Source organism: Apostichopus japonicus, chromosome 11, assembly GCF_037975245.1.
Source record: "Apostichopus japonicus isolate 1M-3 chromosome 11, ASM3797524v1, whole genome shotgun sequence".
In the NCBI taxonomy this organism is placed as follows: Eukaryota; Metazoa; Echinodermata; class Holothuroidea; order Aspidochirotida; family Stichopodidae; genus Apostichopus; species Apostichopus japonicus.
The window spans coordinates 16314314-16330214 of NC_092571.1; the positions used below are offsets into that span (position 1 = coordinate 16314314).

The 15901-nt window shown below is 38.8% G+C and overlaps 1 protein-coding gene and 1 long non-coding RNA gene across 2 annotated transcripts; one reads left to right on the forward strand and one right to left on the reverse strand.

Moving 5' to 3' along the window:
* Positions 1–1333: 1333 nt before the first annotated feature.
* On the reverse strand, positions 1334–5547 carry LOC139976290 (transcription factor HES-1-A-like). Its single transcript, XM_071984951.1, has 4 exons — positions 5349–5547; positions 4608–4703; positions 3014–3101; positions 1334–2611 (listed from the first exon to the last, which is right to left on the reverse strand). Exons 1-4 carry the CDS (start codon positions 5394–5396, stop codon positions 2052–2054), a joined length of 792 nt encoding a protein of 263 aa, XP_071841052.1. The 5' UTR covers positions 5397–5547; the 3' UTR covers positions 1334–2051.
* A 201-nt stretch (positions 5548–5748) lies between these two features.
* On the forward strand, positions 5749–8261 carry LOC139976294 (uncharacterized). Its single transcript, XR_011796075.1, has 2 exons — positions 5749–6100; positions 7992–8261. It is a non-coding gene; the product is annotated as an uncharacterized lncRNA (long non-coding RNA).
* Positions 8262–15901: the final 7640 nt, after the last annotated feature.

Consider the following 15901-nt stretch of genomic DNA (forward strand, 5'->3'; position numbering starts at 1 on the left):
TTTGTAAGGTCAATCGGTTCATTTTTAAGGCACGTATACAAAACGCCAATGACAGGCAATGGTCACGTGGAGGTTTCTATATAGCTCGATGCACAAAGTTGTACGTTTGGTATATATAAGTTTATTATCCAGATATAATCTAAACAAATTTACGCTTTACAGGAAACACGATGCGTCCGAATAATTCGGATAAAAAATTGCCGAGGGAAAAGACCTTTAGGAAAATTCCCGAATATAATGACAATGATATGGATTATGGAAATGTTCTAAAGTTTGCAAATATACTTTTTTTTCAAATTGGTAAACGTAACCTCAATGAGAAATATTTAAATATCACAAGAAGGTTGGCTAGGGGGGGGGGGGTGCGACTGGGGTGGGAGGGTTGCGCAAAGTATAATTGAGATGTTCCATCCGTTTCTCTCTCTTCATGACGTCATGACTTATGTAGAATAAATTAAACGAAAAATTTGAGGTATCTGGGGAAAGGGAAAGGAAAATGACGTTTAATTGCCTCCGTCATTTTCACAATGCAATGCGAGAGGGTAGAGGATGGGTGGGTGGCTGGATGTGCATAATAGTTACTTGTCTCTAAGAACGAACAATATAAATAGAAAGTAATCATTGTGACAGTGGTTAGATGTAGATGGTAGTGGTGAGAACACTGGTACAATTTTCTTCGTTGTACCTTATTCTTTAAAAAAGAGCGATTTACAACTGGTTTGTCTTAATGTTGTATATAAGAATATTTGAGGAATAGGGTGGAGGTAGGGTAGGGTACTAGCGGGTATCAGGTATACTTTTTGAAATTGGCAAGTATGCTCAATGAGATATATGTAGATGTTTTGAGATGGCTGGGGGCGGGTGTTAACCAAAACATATGAGGTATTCGACTCGTTAACTTATTTTCATTAACTTAGCGTTTGTATACATGCATGTAGCATCATACATCATTGGCCACGGAATGACATTAAAGGAAAAACTTGCCCTTTAGAAATAAACGTTTAACTTTCGTACATATGAGTAGCCCCAAATTAATTAATCGCAAAATGTTACAAGGTAAAGGAAGGTAAGGCTACATGGGGAAGGGGGAGGGGCTAGGAGGTGGGATAAGGAACCTGTCTGTTCTATGTAGAATAAATTAAAATGGCCAGTGTATGGAAGAAGATTCAAGCTATATGCTGCCCCACTTGCACAAAACAGGGTGAGAGGGTTTATAGATGAGTTGGTTCAATTTTGATAATAGTTAAGTGTCACATAAAGTATGTTGAAAGTTGTATAATTTATATTAAGTGAATAACAGTTAACTCGAAATATAGGATAAGAAAAAAAGAAATTCATTTCAATAAAAAAATTATTATGACGCTGTCGACCTGCAACTTTGTCGAAGTTTTCTTCAGCTGATATAAATAAAGGAAAAATGATATATAGCAAAAATCTATTATGTATAATAGTAAAGATATTTAAAAAAACTTGTCGCGTTTCAAAACTTTTTGAAACTTTTTGACAGATGTTGTGTAGAAACAGTTAGCATAGAAAAATTTGGAAGACATTTCGGGAAGACTTAATGAAAAAGCGTGACATAATGGTTGCTAATCAACATTTGCTATACTTGGAAGCTATTGCATAATGTTATATGAAGGTAGCTTGATGGCTTATAGACATTGAAAGCGACCTTAATATGTGGTCGCGAGATAAGACTTGACCAACCTAATGAAACCATTGTCACGACCTAAACAAGCTTAAGAACTTAATTAACACTCCTCTTGTTCGGGAGATCATAGTGAAAAGAAACACCACACCCTTACTACAGTAGAATGGAGAGGTCAATTAAAGGTCATTCAAGTTTCTGTAGTTAAGTCTTTTAAGAAAATCGACTAAATTATCTATTTGTTTGTGGTAATGCTAACTTAAATTTCCATGAATACTTTCTTCACACTATCTTACAATTGTAAAGATCTGACAGACAAGTTAATTAATCCTATTCTTGCTTTTCAAGTCCGATGTTCGTCTTACATCAAGCCCCCTGATGAACATTTCGCGCAACTAGTACGTCACCATGGTCTCCACACATTAGAATCTTGAGTAGCAGACGACACTGGGGTACTGACTGTAACCATAGGTATAACAGAAGCCGCGATCAGCGAAGCGTCTGCTAAAACTGTCTTGTGGTAACCGTTATCTGCTGCAGGTGAATGCTGTTTGGCGGAGACAGGAGAATGTGGTGGCGTTGGTAAGGTATTAAAGACTGGTGACGTCACTGCATACGTCGGGGAGCACTGGGGTTGAGGAACAACCATCGCCTGGGTGAGAGGTTGAATCGCCTGAGCTGGTACAATGTAGACAATACTCGGGGATGAAACAGGCAAAGATGGCATGCGGTGGGGGGTTGGAGGTGATATCCGTGTTTCTGTTGGCGATGGCGGGGCCAGATGAGAGCCAGTTTGCTTGGATTCGTCCACCGCGGTCCCGGTCAAGCATTTATCAGCCAGGTACGTTAGAAGGCGTCTACGCGTCTCCAATGACATCGACTCACTAGACGTTAGAAAGTTGGAGACTTGACTAAGGCATTCGGAGTACCCGGCATGGAACTGATCAACAGATGGTTGTATACCTATAGAAAGAAAAGAGGGGAAAATAGACATGAATGACAAGAAATAACAAAAATGACTATAACTGTATATTGATATCCACACTAATAAACAGTGTAAACAAATAAAGACTACAATAACAACGTTGTTCGAAGTTGTTCACGACATTAGCCATAACGCTGTACTGCATTATCACACTTTTTGGAAATCCAGGGCCATATTTAGGCGATAGAAGATTGGGGACTATACAGGTTGAAGAACAACAAATTTAGTTCGGGGGAACCGAGGTCAGATCTATCGAGTTCTACAATGAGCAAGACAGTATTAAGTATGGAGGGACAGAAGGAAGGGGGGGGGTGGGGGGTTGGGCGAGTGCGATACACCCTACCTATACCGCTATTATGATGAAAGAAAATTTAAATTACCTTCTCGTTTCTTTTGCTGGATATCTTTTACGTAACGAAGTGTCATGTCGAGAATATCGGCCTTCTCCATTTTGGAATTTTGAACAACCTGAGAAGAAACAGAAGAAAATAAAAAGTTAAGTTTCATCGAAACCCTCAAATAATTCTTAAAGTGAAATGTGTCAAAATCTAGCTCTAGGAGGTGTGGAGGAAGAGAAAAAAGGGGGTAGGGGGGGGGGGTACAGGGTCGAACGCTGAATTGTTCTGGGTATGTAAAGACGATCTTTCCTTACATCCATTGCATTTTGTAAAACTACGGGATTGTGGGTGAGTAATTTCTTTATCGAAGTACACCCACCCACACAGAATACATATATTACGTACATAGACTCGTGTTATAATCGCGTGCATCTAATAGCTAACTATATATACCCTTTGTCCATAACGTCATGGCTAGTGTAAATTATGAACCTCCCGACAGATAAATCTATACTTAAGATTAAAAAACAAACTAAACATATTTCCATTCCTTTCTCTATCGAATACAAGTTCTGGCATGTTTTGAATCAGTAAACGGACCAATGAGAGCCAAGATAAGACTAGCAGACGATAATAATCACATAGGTGTACCCTCGCCTCGAATATAGTTATCGCAAGTTACAAAAATCTGAGTAAACAAAACGATAGCTTTACATCTATTGTTCTTGCTTTTGGTATGCTTCGAAATGAAACCTTGTGACCAATTTGATGCACCACTGAGAGCTAGTTTTATAAGTTAGTTGAAAATTGACAAAAGAATTGGAGGTATGCGCTAGTAAAAACCAGCCCGAGTATTCTAACTCTGAGAGTGAGGACTATTTTATTAAGCTAATTTTTAAAGTCTGTTTGGTGTTATTGGTATGAATTTTACTTAGCAGATTTTTTGGGCGCGGTGATTCGGGCAAGCTATAGGTCAAAGATCGCACAGGAGTCGTTGTTTGCTTATTCATTTTTTCCCACGGTCTAAGAGATGGTGTTGACTTTGTGCCTAGCAGAGCGACACATCGCTATGTCAATTATTGTCTGCTAGTTTCTGTTTTGTCGATGTTTTTGTTAGAAATTTTGTACCGTGGTACTGCTACCATCATGGGAACTGTATTCATAGGCACGACAATAGGAAACGGCCCAACAATAGCCATCGAATATCTTCTGAAATATTACAAAAACTTGTTTACATCAAACTTGCGAAACGACTTCATTCACTGGGCATGCATGCCTGATAATTAGCGTTTAACTTAGTTATCTTTTTTTTGTGGTATTCATTCAATTCATACATCATCCAAAATAGCAATTAATTCAAAATTGGGATAGCATCAAAATATTTGGGCAGCTGGTACACACAAAAACAAGCACAAAACAAGATATGATAAAAGCGTTAATCATTTTTTTTTTCAACAATAGGGGATGGACCTGTGTCCCTCACCAGCTCCATTGCAGCACCATCTTTGGGCTACATGTTCGAAAGTTAGCCAAATAAAAAAGGGATGCGCGCGCATACACACACGCAAAATATAACCACTCCAAACATTAAATTGAAAAGAAAAAATTGAATGTAAAAAAATGATGTATTGCTTACCTCATCTTTGACTGCTGGATACACAATCGTCTTTAACTGAAGAAGGGAGTCATTGATACGAGCACGGCGCTTTCTCTCAGTCAAATGTTTCGATACCTGCGTGACGTAATGAGAATAAAAATTATTATAAGTGCTAATTGTCGAAATATATTATATTAGCAAATAGAAAACGGTTTCTCTTGATTTAGACTCAGTGCCACTACTTTCTTAACCGATCAAATCGATGGTAACGCCCTTCCCTACCCCAAGTAGGGGGGGTGATCAAAAAAACATTACTGTGATGTAAATATTATTAAACACTGGCTAACTGGATCGGTATCCGTGTATAAATTTATCCTCAAAATGGGCTGGGTATAGCCTACATCGACTGTGTTTCAAAGTTTTATACTTTACTCCGATCTCCTCACCCCTCTAAGAACATCCAAAAATTCATAAGCGTCGATAAGCATTGGAAATTCATTAAAAAAAGGATGAATATATGAAGATTGATAAACTAAGTATCGTACTCTAAAAAGTAACTAACTTAATTAAGAGAATAACAGTTTTGGAAGACTTCGCTTTCTGTGTTTCAAATACAAACTTTCTTATTTACGAAAAGTTACTTAATGAGAACGATATTTTAAACCAGCCACGATAAAGCAAAAAGAAAATCATGCATTCTACTTCCAAACACAGCTTGAATCAAAAGCAAGTTTACCTAAAATGCTGTAACAAATGTTATCGAAAGTAATAGGTACTTACTCTTCTGGATTTGATCTGTCTGCTATCCGATTGCAAAGTTGGAGCCATCTTCGAAAATATCCAAAGTTCTCTAGAACAGTGACTGTGTTTATAATTCTGTTATAGCAGCTCCCTGTTTAAATCTCGTTGAATCCCTTTTTCGCTAAGCGAATAGATTTGAAGTTACGACGTGTGTGTCGAGGGCGAGTAGTGAAGTCAGTGAACGATAACAGTGATCTGTTCTCTTGCACCCCTGTTGTACCTCTTTTTGATTGGAGACGCGTGTGGGATAACCCCGCACGTGTGTGAGGCTATTGTTGTACCATTTCTGACCAATTACAGCACGCGACCTACCGACACGCACATCGTCGCGTGCCAACGTGACTTTGATTGGCTTACGTCCAAATTCAATCGGGGGTACGTAACCAATAGGAAAAGTTGAGGCATTCAGTGACTGATGCATAGGCATTTATATACATATAACCATGCAGTGCGTTGTGGGTTCCACTGATTTAGTCTATAACTTGTTGTTTTGGAGAATTGGGGGTGGACTAGTGAGGCGTGAAGTGGCTTGTATTTGAACACAATCGTACCGTGCCGTGCACCTGCTCCCATAACCCCCCGTCTGTGTAAATTTCGACGCAGAAAGAAGACTGGGTGAATGCGGAGGTATGTACGAGGACCACAGGCAGGCAGAGGGATCGCTACAGATTATACTGGGACAGGTGAAAGCTCATTGTATACATCCTGGGAAAATTCTACCGAGCCTTTGTGTAGGTTTCAAATATATTTGAAGAGTTTTCCTGCCAAAGTGATGGAATAATTAATTGATAAGTGTAGTCCACAAACAGACAGGGCCTATGGCAATAGATGAATATAGAATAAATTTCCCATTATTTATGAATTGATAGTACGTATTGACACGCATCTATAAATTGTGTGTGTGTGTGTGTGTTATGAATGCCACCACCGGAACAGTGAAGTCAACAAGTTGGAGAATGTGGCGGATGGGGGGGGGGGGATAGGGTCGGGGAAGGGTGAAATTAATATGTTACTCTTTGTGTTTCTACAATACTTTGACCTTGTTACGTAATTATTATGTAAATCATTAAATTTTCTAAATTGTCTTATGATTAAAAAAAATGTTTCAAGCCCCCGATTATAATTGATCATCCCACATCTTTTAACGACATGTAACAACAAACTAACTCTGACCTTTCACGAAGTGGCAAAATCTATACTGCAAATAGGAAGGTTTATTAAAAATTAATGAAAATATGAATATTCATGACTATATTTGAGGGCAGCAAACATCTTGTCATTTAGTTTAGGACATCTTTCCTAACGTTGTAAGATTTTATTTTGTTGTGATTCTTCGGAAAGTGTCAACAGATTGTCGTGACGTCAAAGCTTATACACTACTTGTAATATTTTCCTCAGTAAGTAATACTCTCTCCTTGCCATACGTATAGTAATCCGTTATATCGGCGAAGCTAATGCCGAGCCTTAAAATAGGCAGGTGCGGATTCAGGGGTGCAAGGGGCAAGCGGGGTGTGGGGGGGGGGGCTGATGGTCACCCTCCTTTTTAAGTCCGCAACAAATATGTAAAACCACAACCAGCGTTTAGACCAGGGAGTTTTTTTAAGATCTAATTTTAGACCTAGTTATAGCCTTATTATGTTTCAGGATGCAACATATCACGTCTACGGTTTTCATGGGGAAGGGGGTGGGGTGGGGAAGGACCCACATCCACTATACATTGGAGTCAGCTTAAACGACTTAAGGGACACACACAGCACCACAATATAAATAAATAAATGACAGAGTATGAAATAAAATACTTCTTGGAGACAAAATCTAAATATCTACACCTATACGCACTTTGGTGATGGTGAACTCATGTTACCTCGGTTGCCCCGCCCCCTCACCTCCTGACACACACACAAAACCTTTTACTGCAAAATAATGCCAGACACTAGTAACATTGTCACAAAAGTATATATCAAATAATGATTAGCACGCACCAGGATTATAGTATCGTATTAATGTTAATTGCCGATAATTAATACATCTGGACGTTAGCCTTCTATGTAACGAAATTGCTGGGGAATAATATAGAAACGGCAACCCACGATATAATGTTTTACTACAAGTCACGCGTCTGTATGAAACTAGTGAATGGATACAACATGGCACTCCCAATCACGTGACTGTAAACCTATGTCGTAACTCTCTCTCTGTATAGGGCTCTGGCCACAGTAACTTGTATACCCGTATATTGACAGGGATTAAATTCCAGGTTTCCTGAGAAACAACAGAGACAGTAGCATCCAGGGAAGGGATTGTTATTGTATAGGCTCTATCAGTCGGTTTCCTGTTGTTCAGTTCTTTTATCTATAATATTCTTTTCTATTTTTGTTGTTGATATAGTTACCTATTCAAGGGCTTTTTATCAGTCGATCTTAAGAGTGTTTCTTTCTCATAATGATTTTTTTTTTTATAATTCTGTTTTCTTCTAAACTTCTGGATGCAGGGCGGATCAAACCCTTGAAGGATATGTTATCTTTTCTTACTGCATCTCGGATCTTGAAGAGAGAACCCTTTTCTTGTTATTTATTTACTTATTTATTTTTGGTCTCGTCTCATTTATTTCTTTATTTGTAGAAAGGATTGTAAGGGGATCTCTATCTAGTCACCCCGGTGCATGTCAACCGGTCTGTTTGGGAAGTCAACATATCTGACACACGACCAACTCGCGACAGAAGCGATGAATAAGCCATCGCTTATACTTCTTCGCTATTGTTTAACCAATGATAATATAAAAAAAAACGACTAAAATCAGTTTCAAGGAGGGCATGCAGACTTCTTGCGGTGGAACGCGGATTGTTACAATTTGTTTGCGCATGGTCAATAGAACAGAGATTAAAGATAAAACTACGCTTGTGTATTTCTTTGTGATTCTATTGTGTTTAACACCGGCTTATCCTTAACTAGCCCGTGGGAAAGTCGCTCCAACGAAGTTCCCTCGTTCATTAACCGGGTTTATTTGCATTTGGCAAAGCTCATATCAATAAGACTTGAAGGTTTATATCAGTTAGTAACTCTATGAAGAAAACTTTAGATTGACGCACGTCTGACAACCACAGTGTTATAGGGGGGGGGGGGGGGACTTACTTAAGCTGTACTTGTTTCAAGTAGCTTGACTGTGCCTAGCTGTGACATGAAATCAATTGCACTGGAAAAAATGCTAATAAATTTCTTCAAACCACCTCCCTTGCGTTAAAAAATCTAATGTTCGTATATATATACACGTTTTAGAAGACCTGGCTGACAAAACTGGGGACATACACATATATTAAAGCTAGTTTAATTGGGATAATACCAGGGAGCCGGGGGGAGGGGGACTGGGGGCACGTACCCCCACACTTTTTTTTCCAAAATAGCAAACGTGCCCTACTGGCAAATAACATGTGCCCCTATGATGAAGAACTGTCCTTTTTGATATCTTAAGCCTTTGTTAAGTTTAACATTTTATTTTTATTATTCATGTGCACCATAATAGTATTGATAGCATACCAACACATCGCATATATTTAAGTGATATGGCCGGTGTGTATCGGTTCATAGCATAACGAGTGGTGGTTGTGGAATGAGAAAGTGCCCCTCTGATGTTGTGCCGCCCCCCCCCCCCCAATTTTTGGAAGCTGCAAACCTTAGATCACAAGTCCACTGCCTTAACCACTCAACCACAAGGCGCTCTCTAGTCATGAAAAATTATGACAGGTCACAAGAAAATCCAATAATGTAATACCATCCTCTATATATACCTGCGCTCTCCATAACCTTTTAAGGTTCAATCCCCCTTCCCTCTCCCATACCACCTCGCAAGGACGCCGTGTCCTCTGTAGTGCTGTCAAATGCGTGCACCTGCTTTGAACCAAAGTTTGGTCAAAGGCTGTGAACGGGACCCGAGCCGATTTCTTCCACTTTTGCAGTAAAAAGAGGAACTGCAAACATAATTTGCTCAAAACGATGTATATAATCCTAAATTCGCGCTGGCATCCATTACTTAAATTTTACCTATGTTTTCTTCTATGCACCGATATTTCGTTACTGTAACTCCCGTAACTTGCACCCCTCCCCTCCCCTACCCATCTCCCTACCCATCTTCCCCCTCTCTCTCTCTCTCTGTTCGGAGAATGCTGGTTCCATCACTGTAGAGAAATGTATCAAATACCTTCAGCAATGCAAGAAAACGCGGGGAAACAATATGGCGGGAAGATGAAATCCTTTTTTTTTCGATTTATCGGTTTTCGGCTTTTAAAAGGAGGAATCAAACGTTGGAGACCAGCATTCATCGATTAATTGTTTTAACAAATATTCAATTTATCGATATATATCATTAAGGAATTACCCAGTCACCACCCTAATTACTTCATCATCAATCCAAGACCGTTTAAGACCGCTAAAGTATAGAACTACTCTTTCCGGTGTGTAATTAAATTCAAAGTATTCTTATACATCCGCTCAAAAACAACAATAACATCAACAACAAGCAAACTACAAAACAAATTCATAGACTGCAATTTGGCAACCCCCCTCCCCAACCCCTACATCGTTTGCTAAGGCACGATCACATAATGTGCACATTAATGTTGTCACCGATAAATGTTCCCTTTATGTGTTGCTTTGTCCAACGGAGGCTCAGTATAATGCAGAAGAGATTGCTAGATTGTGGACACGTCTTGGGTGCCAATGATTAAGTTTTAAACTTTGTTTTATTCTAACAAGTGACGTGCGAAAATAGGCACGTCCCACCAACTCTTATCTTCAGTGAGAGAAATATTTCAGTCGATGGATGTTTCTTACATTCAGCCGGGAAGAATAAGACCGTTGCTACGGGTGCACAACCCCCCCCACTCCCACCCCACCCTATCGCCTATCACATATGGTGATAGGCGAATTTAAATGAACTTTTGAATATTCATATCTGTGGAGAAACTATATCTACTCTGCTTTCTCAATCAGACCTAATCTCCTTTCATTGAGACTAGTAAACGTCTAAGTTCAAACTTCTTAACGTTACTGATTTGCCACAACCAGCTATTGAAAAGAAGCTTATTTTTGAAAATTGTTTTAGGATCGTCAAAGTTTTCTACAGTTTGGAATTTTGTCAGAGTTTGAATTTGAGAACCTTTATGGCTATCGCCTTCTTTTAAACACTTGTGGGTATACAAAGAAGGTATTATTGTCACATTATGTCACCCCGCTAGGAACGCCATCAGTCCAGACTTATATAGAGCGACCAAGCGATTCAATCAATTACATTGACAACCTCTTAGTGGTAATCTCCGTTAAACAGGAAATGGATTGTTATTATCTCCACCACTCTCCCTCTCTTTCTCTCTAAATTGACCATTCTTTTGTTTACTCAAAGTTATGTTTTAAAGACCCGACAACAAGAGCAATTTATATACCAAAACAATTTACCAGAACAACTTCTTAGCCACATGTCTCCTTTATATAAACATTTATAGTATTGAATGTTTAAAGGCGGCGAATGTTATTGTGAAACGATCTGTTAATTGTTTGGATGCAAACTTTGCTACATCTTATTGGAAGGGTTCTTGCTAAGAACAGTGTACACATTATGAAAAGCCTGAGGATTTATAATGGTACACAAGCACATGTATAGCTTCACATCTTCTCATCTCACATATAGTACGGTACTCTTTAAATCGTCTGAAGCATCTAGGAGACTGAGTAACTATTTATTAGAACTCGAAATATCTTTGCGCCTATATTATATGGTGTCATGAAAACTCGTTATCAGTACAAGCATTAAGTAAAACTACGTTCTCTCACTCTTAAAATGTGGAGAACTAAAATTGGCTATCACCCCCCCCTCCACCCCTCCACCCCTCCACCCCACCCCCACAAGCATACACAGCTTACACCACGAAGGCTGACTACGTCCGTAGATATATAGTAATCATTGAATGCAAATGTCAACAAGTTTATTCAAACCCATACTGTAATATTATTAACACACCTAATAGTGCATGCATGCATGAACGACAGTATTATTGTCTATCGAGCAGTAGAACACCAAGACCTTTTGCTTCATGTTCAACATAACAAAAGTATTGGATATGCAAAAGCTGGTAACCTCAAGCCAAAGCAGGTGCTTGCGCAATATATTTCAGTACCAAAAGTGTATCACCATTATGCACTATATTACTATCGTTCGATAAACATGCCGTGTGAATGCTCTGTAGGACTTCCCACTATGCATTACTGGTGGGAAGAGGGTAGGGGAGGACAAATATACTATCCATATGTCCATGAACCTCTGATCTGGGTCTTGCAGATGTGGTCCCCTGACCCCTTCTCTTCTCCACCCCCTCTACCTCTTTCGCTCTCTCATCGGGCCTAGGCATAAGTTTGTGCAAGAAGGCTCAACAGTTGCCCATAAACAAAATGACTACACATAGTTTGTGACATTGATATTTTCTCGACTAGACTATTCGATCAAGAATTCGCTGCTTGAAGAACAACCAAAAATGCTAGTCTTTTACTTCATCACAAAGTCACAAACACAACGCAGACTTCAACGGCATATTAGAGTATTGCTGAAAATTAAACATAGCAACAACAACAATTCCCAAAGGAAAATTTATAAAGGGTATAATTTATTTTTTAAATAGTGTTTTTTTTTTTAAAAACTCCATCTTTATTATGTAGGCTAACTCTTGTGATATAGGATAACACGCGACAGATTCCTAGACTCACTTCTTGGTCACGCGATGATCGTGAAGGTAGAATGGCATACAACCACAGACGCTGTGTGCGTGGGAAAGGCAAACAAAAAAGGTTGGGTTAAAACTAGTCAACTTGTTTGCTAACAGGTCTTAAACTGTTGACTTTAGATAGAAGTCAGCTACGTGGGGTAAATAAAGTTATATTGAAGCCAGTTATAGAGTCACTTTGCTGTTCCTTTTATTATCTGCTAAATAATATCAAGATTTGCATTCCTTTAAATCTATAGAATGGAATTGGCAACAATGTGACACGCGTATATACACGAACGGAACGAACGGTTAGCAACGTAGAGACGATGTAAAGCAACAAGTTTTTAGGGCACGTACTGATTATATACACTGATTCAGTACCGTACATAATTATGCATGGTGAAATGGATTGTGGGTCTGTGCAAGGGCGGATACGCCTTCCGGCTTCAAACCGGTGCGTCTCTAGGTATACGATCCGCCCAAGTCACCGCTAGTTATATCAGAGGCGTCAAATGCGCCAATTTTGTCCAAGCCCCTCCCCCCCCCAGTTGTGTCGTCGGCTTGATTACTGACTCGGTAGTCAGTAATTTATACCCCAGTCCGCCGCCCCTGAGCCTTACAAAATAATTCATACATGCGCCGCTGGTAATCTTGGGATAATCTAGGGATTGTGCGTAAATAGTCGGCCAGGTTCCTGGACTAGGATACACCTATACGCCAAAATATATTTTCATCGCAAAACCGGTTACACTTGGTCCCCATTGGTGTCGGTGGGTCTGTTCACCAAAACTGACTGCTGCCGATTTGTTTACCTTATATTACGTTGTCTTTCTTCGATCCACCATGCACTCCTCGGTACCACTTGCTAAATACCCTGAATACGGAACTGGTATTCATTTTGCGCACATTTTCTACGTCACAACTGTTTGTCAATTGTGTTCTCTGCAGTATTCCATAAAGTAGAGGGCGCTCGTGCACTTACCTCCTCAGAGCCGTTAAGTATTATGGCTGTGTAGTACTGACTAGGCAGAATACCACAAATACAGTAGTGTCCAGTGTCAAACATCTTTGATATCGGTTAAATTGAAATGTTGATTTATTCAGGATTTAATGAATAGGAATATCGCCAATGAAGTCTTTACAATGTTTCGAAATTTGGGGCTAAGGCCGGGGTGGGGTTGCAGTTACATGGACGTATAGCCCTTTTAGTGGATTCTTCGGTCGCCGTAATTGACATATAAACTAGTACATTTAATCGAACTCACTGCACCATCCTAGTTTACTAATCTATACTAACACTTACGATTATATAATGGCGCTATGCATGTACCCCCTCCTCCTCTTCTCTGACCAAAAGGCTGCTAGACAACTAACGTAACAACTGATATCTTAGCCAACTGATAAAAGAAAATAAAGGAAATAGACCGAAATCCTTTCTTGACACTTAAAAAACTTTTAGAAAGTTGTAACGAAGCTTTACGAGGTTGTTCAGAAGAAGCTACGGTTGACAAAGAAGTTGATTTTGCAACAAATATTTTACTGTTAAATTTGAACATGAACAGAGAATCCACATGTTCAAACCATATTCCGTAATTTTGGAAAACGTGTGGTCCAAAGCTATGTTGATTTGTAATGTATCGTTGAAACATTATTTTTAAAAAATGCATCCATTTTCATCTACTCTGTTAGCTTCTACAAATATACAAAATGTTGTGGCGATTAACAGAAACACTTGACTTTTATTGAAAAGAGTCAACCTAGATAGAGCCTGGACGCGAAAACCAAACAACTTGATCCTCTCTTCACCCCAGTCCCTTTCACCGAGACTGTAACCCAATGATCATGAATTTATCTTAGCCTAAATGTTTGATCTTGATGTTCCCAACCCGTGAGCTGTGCTCGGGCAGTATACATGTTGTGGATGGCGCGGATTGAGGGCGCTATAAAACAATCATGTAGATCGTTCCTTCAGGGCGTTTTGTAATGTTAATGACCAAATTAGGTGGAGATCGGTAAAAATAGTCGAAAAATCTAAAGTGGGAATGGAAATGAATGATCGTGCCATGTAATTATAATATTATAAACCTACCTTTCTCATCTAATTTTATTCCTGACTCGGTAATCCATTATCCAATTCGACTGTACATGGTCTTGTCACCGTCCATCTTCCAAACAGCTAAGTACGATAGAGAGGCTCATTTTTCAATTCCAACAGCCATGCATAAAGTAGATGCATATACGTTTATAATCAATATCATGCATGTCCAGGGCTGCTCAAGCTTTGTATAGGCTACGGTATGCATAGGCTACTCTAGCTATACAACCTCTACGCAGGCGGTCTCATATTGAAAAAATAGCCTGCAAGTTAATTACATAAGCTCGCATAGATCAGTGGTATGAGTGTAAGAGCATGGTAAGAGGATGTGTTACATCCCTGCAAATATACTATACTACAGCTCTGAACGTTACTGCAATTACCTCTTTCATCTCCCGACACTGAAACAAAAGGGTTTTACCAACTTGTTCTAATCTACCGAGTTCCTCACCGGTCGAAATTATGTCCAAAGGACCAGAACAATAGGCTGACATACCATACAACCTCCCTCTTTTAGTACGTCATCTAACTCCTTTTAAATTCCACATAGCGGTGAATGTACCTTTTTTGCAAAGTCTTAAAAAGCTGGAATGTTTGAAAGCCTGATCAGCCTTCAAATACAGCGTTTGCGTTTATTGCTACGAATATTCATTACAATTGGTTACAATAATTTCCATAACCAATGTATATTATCTATTTTTTGTGTGCTCAGAATGGAATGAAATCTTTAATAATTCGCTAATAGGCTGCAAATGGTGACAATCCTCTGTAATCCTTAAAATTGACGAATCAATTAAAAAAAAGAGACCGAAATATTATACTAATGTTTTGAACGATTTATGTAGCCTTTATATGTGTATTAAGATTATTGTAACTTAAAAACGTAATATTTGTTAAAGTTTGACAATACATTCCAACACCACTACAAAACAGAAGTATTATTACGATTGCTTACTGCACTAATTATTATTTTTTATTATACAGATATATGCGAATAGTAAGTGATATAAACAAAAACAAATAGCTGAGTATTAACAATAAATTGTTAATATCTTCAAGTCAATATAGGTGATAGCAGCAAATGTCAGGTGATATCATCAATTCATTGCTCCTATTACCAATTAAAAATGAAACGGCCCGCCATACGACCGGAGCTAAACACAGTGGATAGTGTTTACGCCAATTTCTAACATTTCTTTCTGATTTGATGTTACAATGCAATTTACTCAATTATTAGCTTGAAAAGAATCAGTAGCGTGGTCTTTACCCTTCAGATAATAAAATGCGCTGTCGATGTTATTGTATCAATAAATTGAGAGACAAATAATTTTATTTTTCCGTATAATGGAACTAAGTGAGGTTCAATATAAATAGCAGAATAATACTTAGTTACGAATTGATTGTTCGCTGCAAGCGTGGAAGATTCTAACTTTGAAGTATATGTAGAATCTCTAACGGACGTTTTTTCACTAGTTTAAACTACTCCTTCTCGTGGTTATTTTACATAGTCACACCAGTCGTTCAGACCATTGCCATGAAAGCTATTTGAATGTGTCCTCGCCCCCCCCCACTACCCCCTCCCCACCCATTTCAAATTATCACTATCAGAGCAATGAGGAGACAAAAGTTTATTAAAATATCTAGAAAAGAGCAACAATATTATTGTGTATTCAATACAATCACATTTA

What these genes read in the sequence shown, in the direction of transcription:
- LOC139976290 (XM_071984951.1), bottom strand. Translation starts at nt 5,396, where the DNA reads ATGGCTCCAACTTTGCAATCGGATAGCAGACAGATCAAATCCAGAAGA. An exon ending in ATCCAGCAGTCAAAGATGAG is followed by an intron (nt 3,102 to 4,607) that starts GTAAGCAATACA and finishes GTTTCTTCTCAG; the next exon opens with GTTGTTCAAAATTCCAAAAT. An exon ending in CCAGCAAAAGAAACGAGAAG is followed by an intron (nt 2,612 to 3,013) that starts GTAATTTAAATT and finishes TTCTTTCTATAG; the next exon opens with GTATACAACCATCTGTTGAT.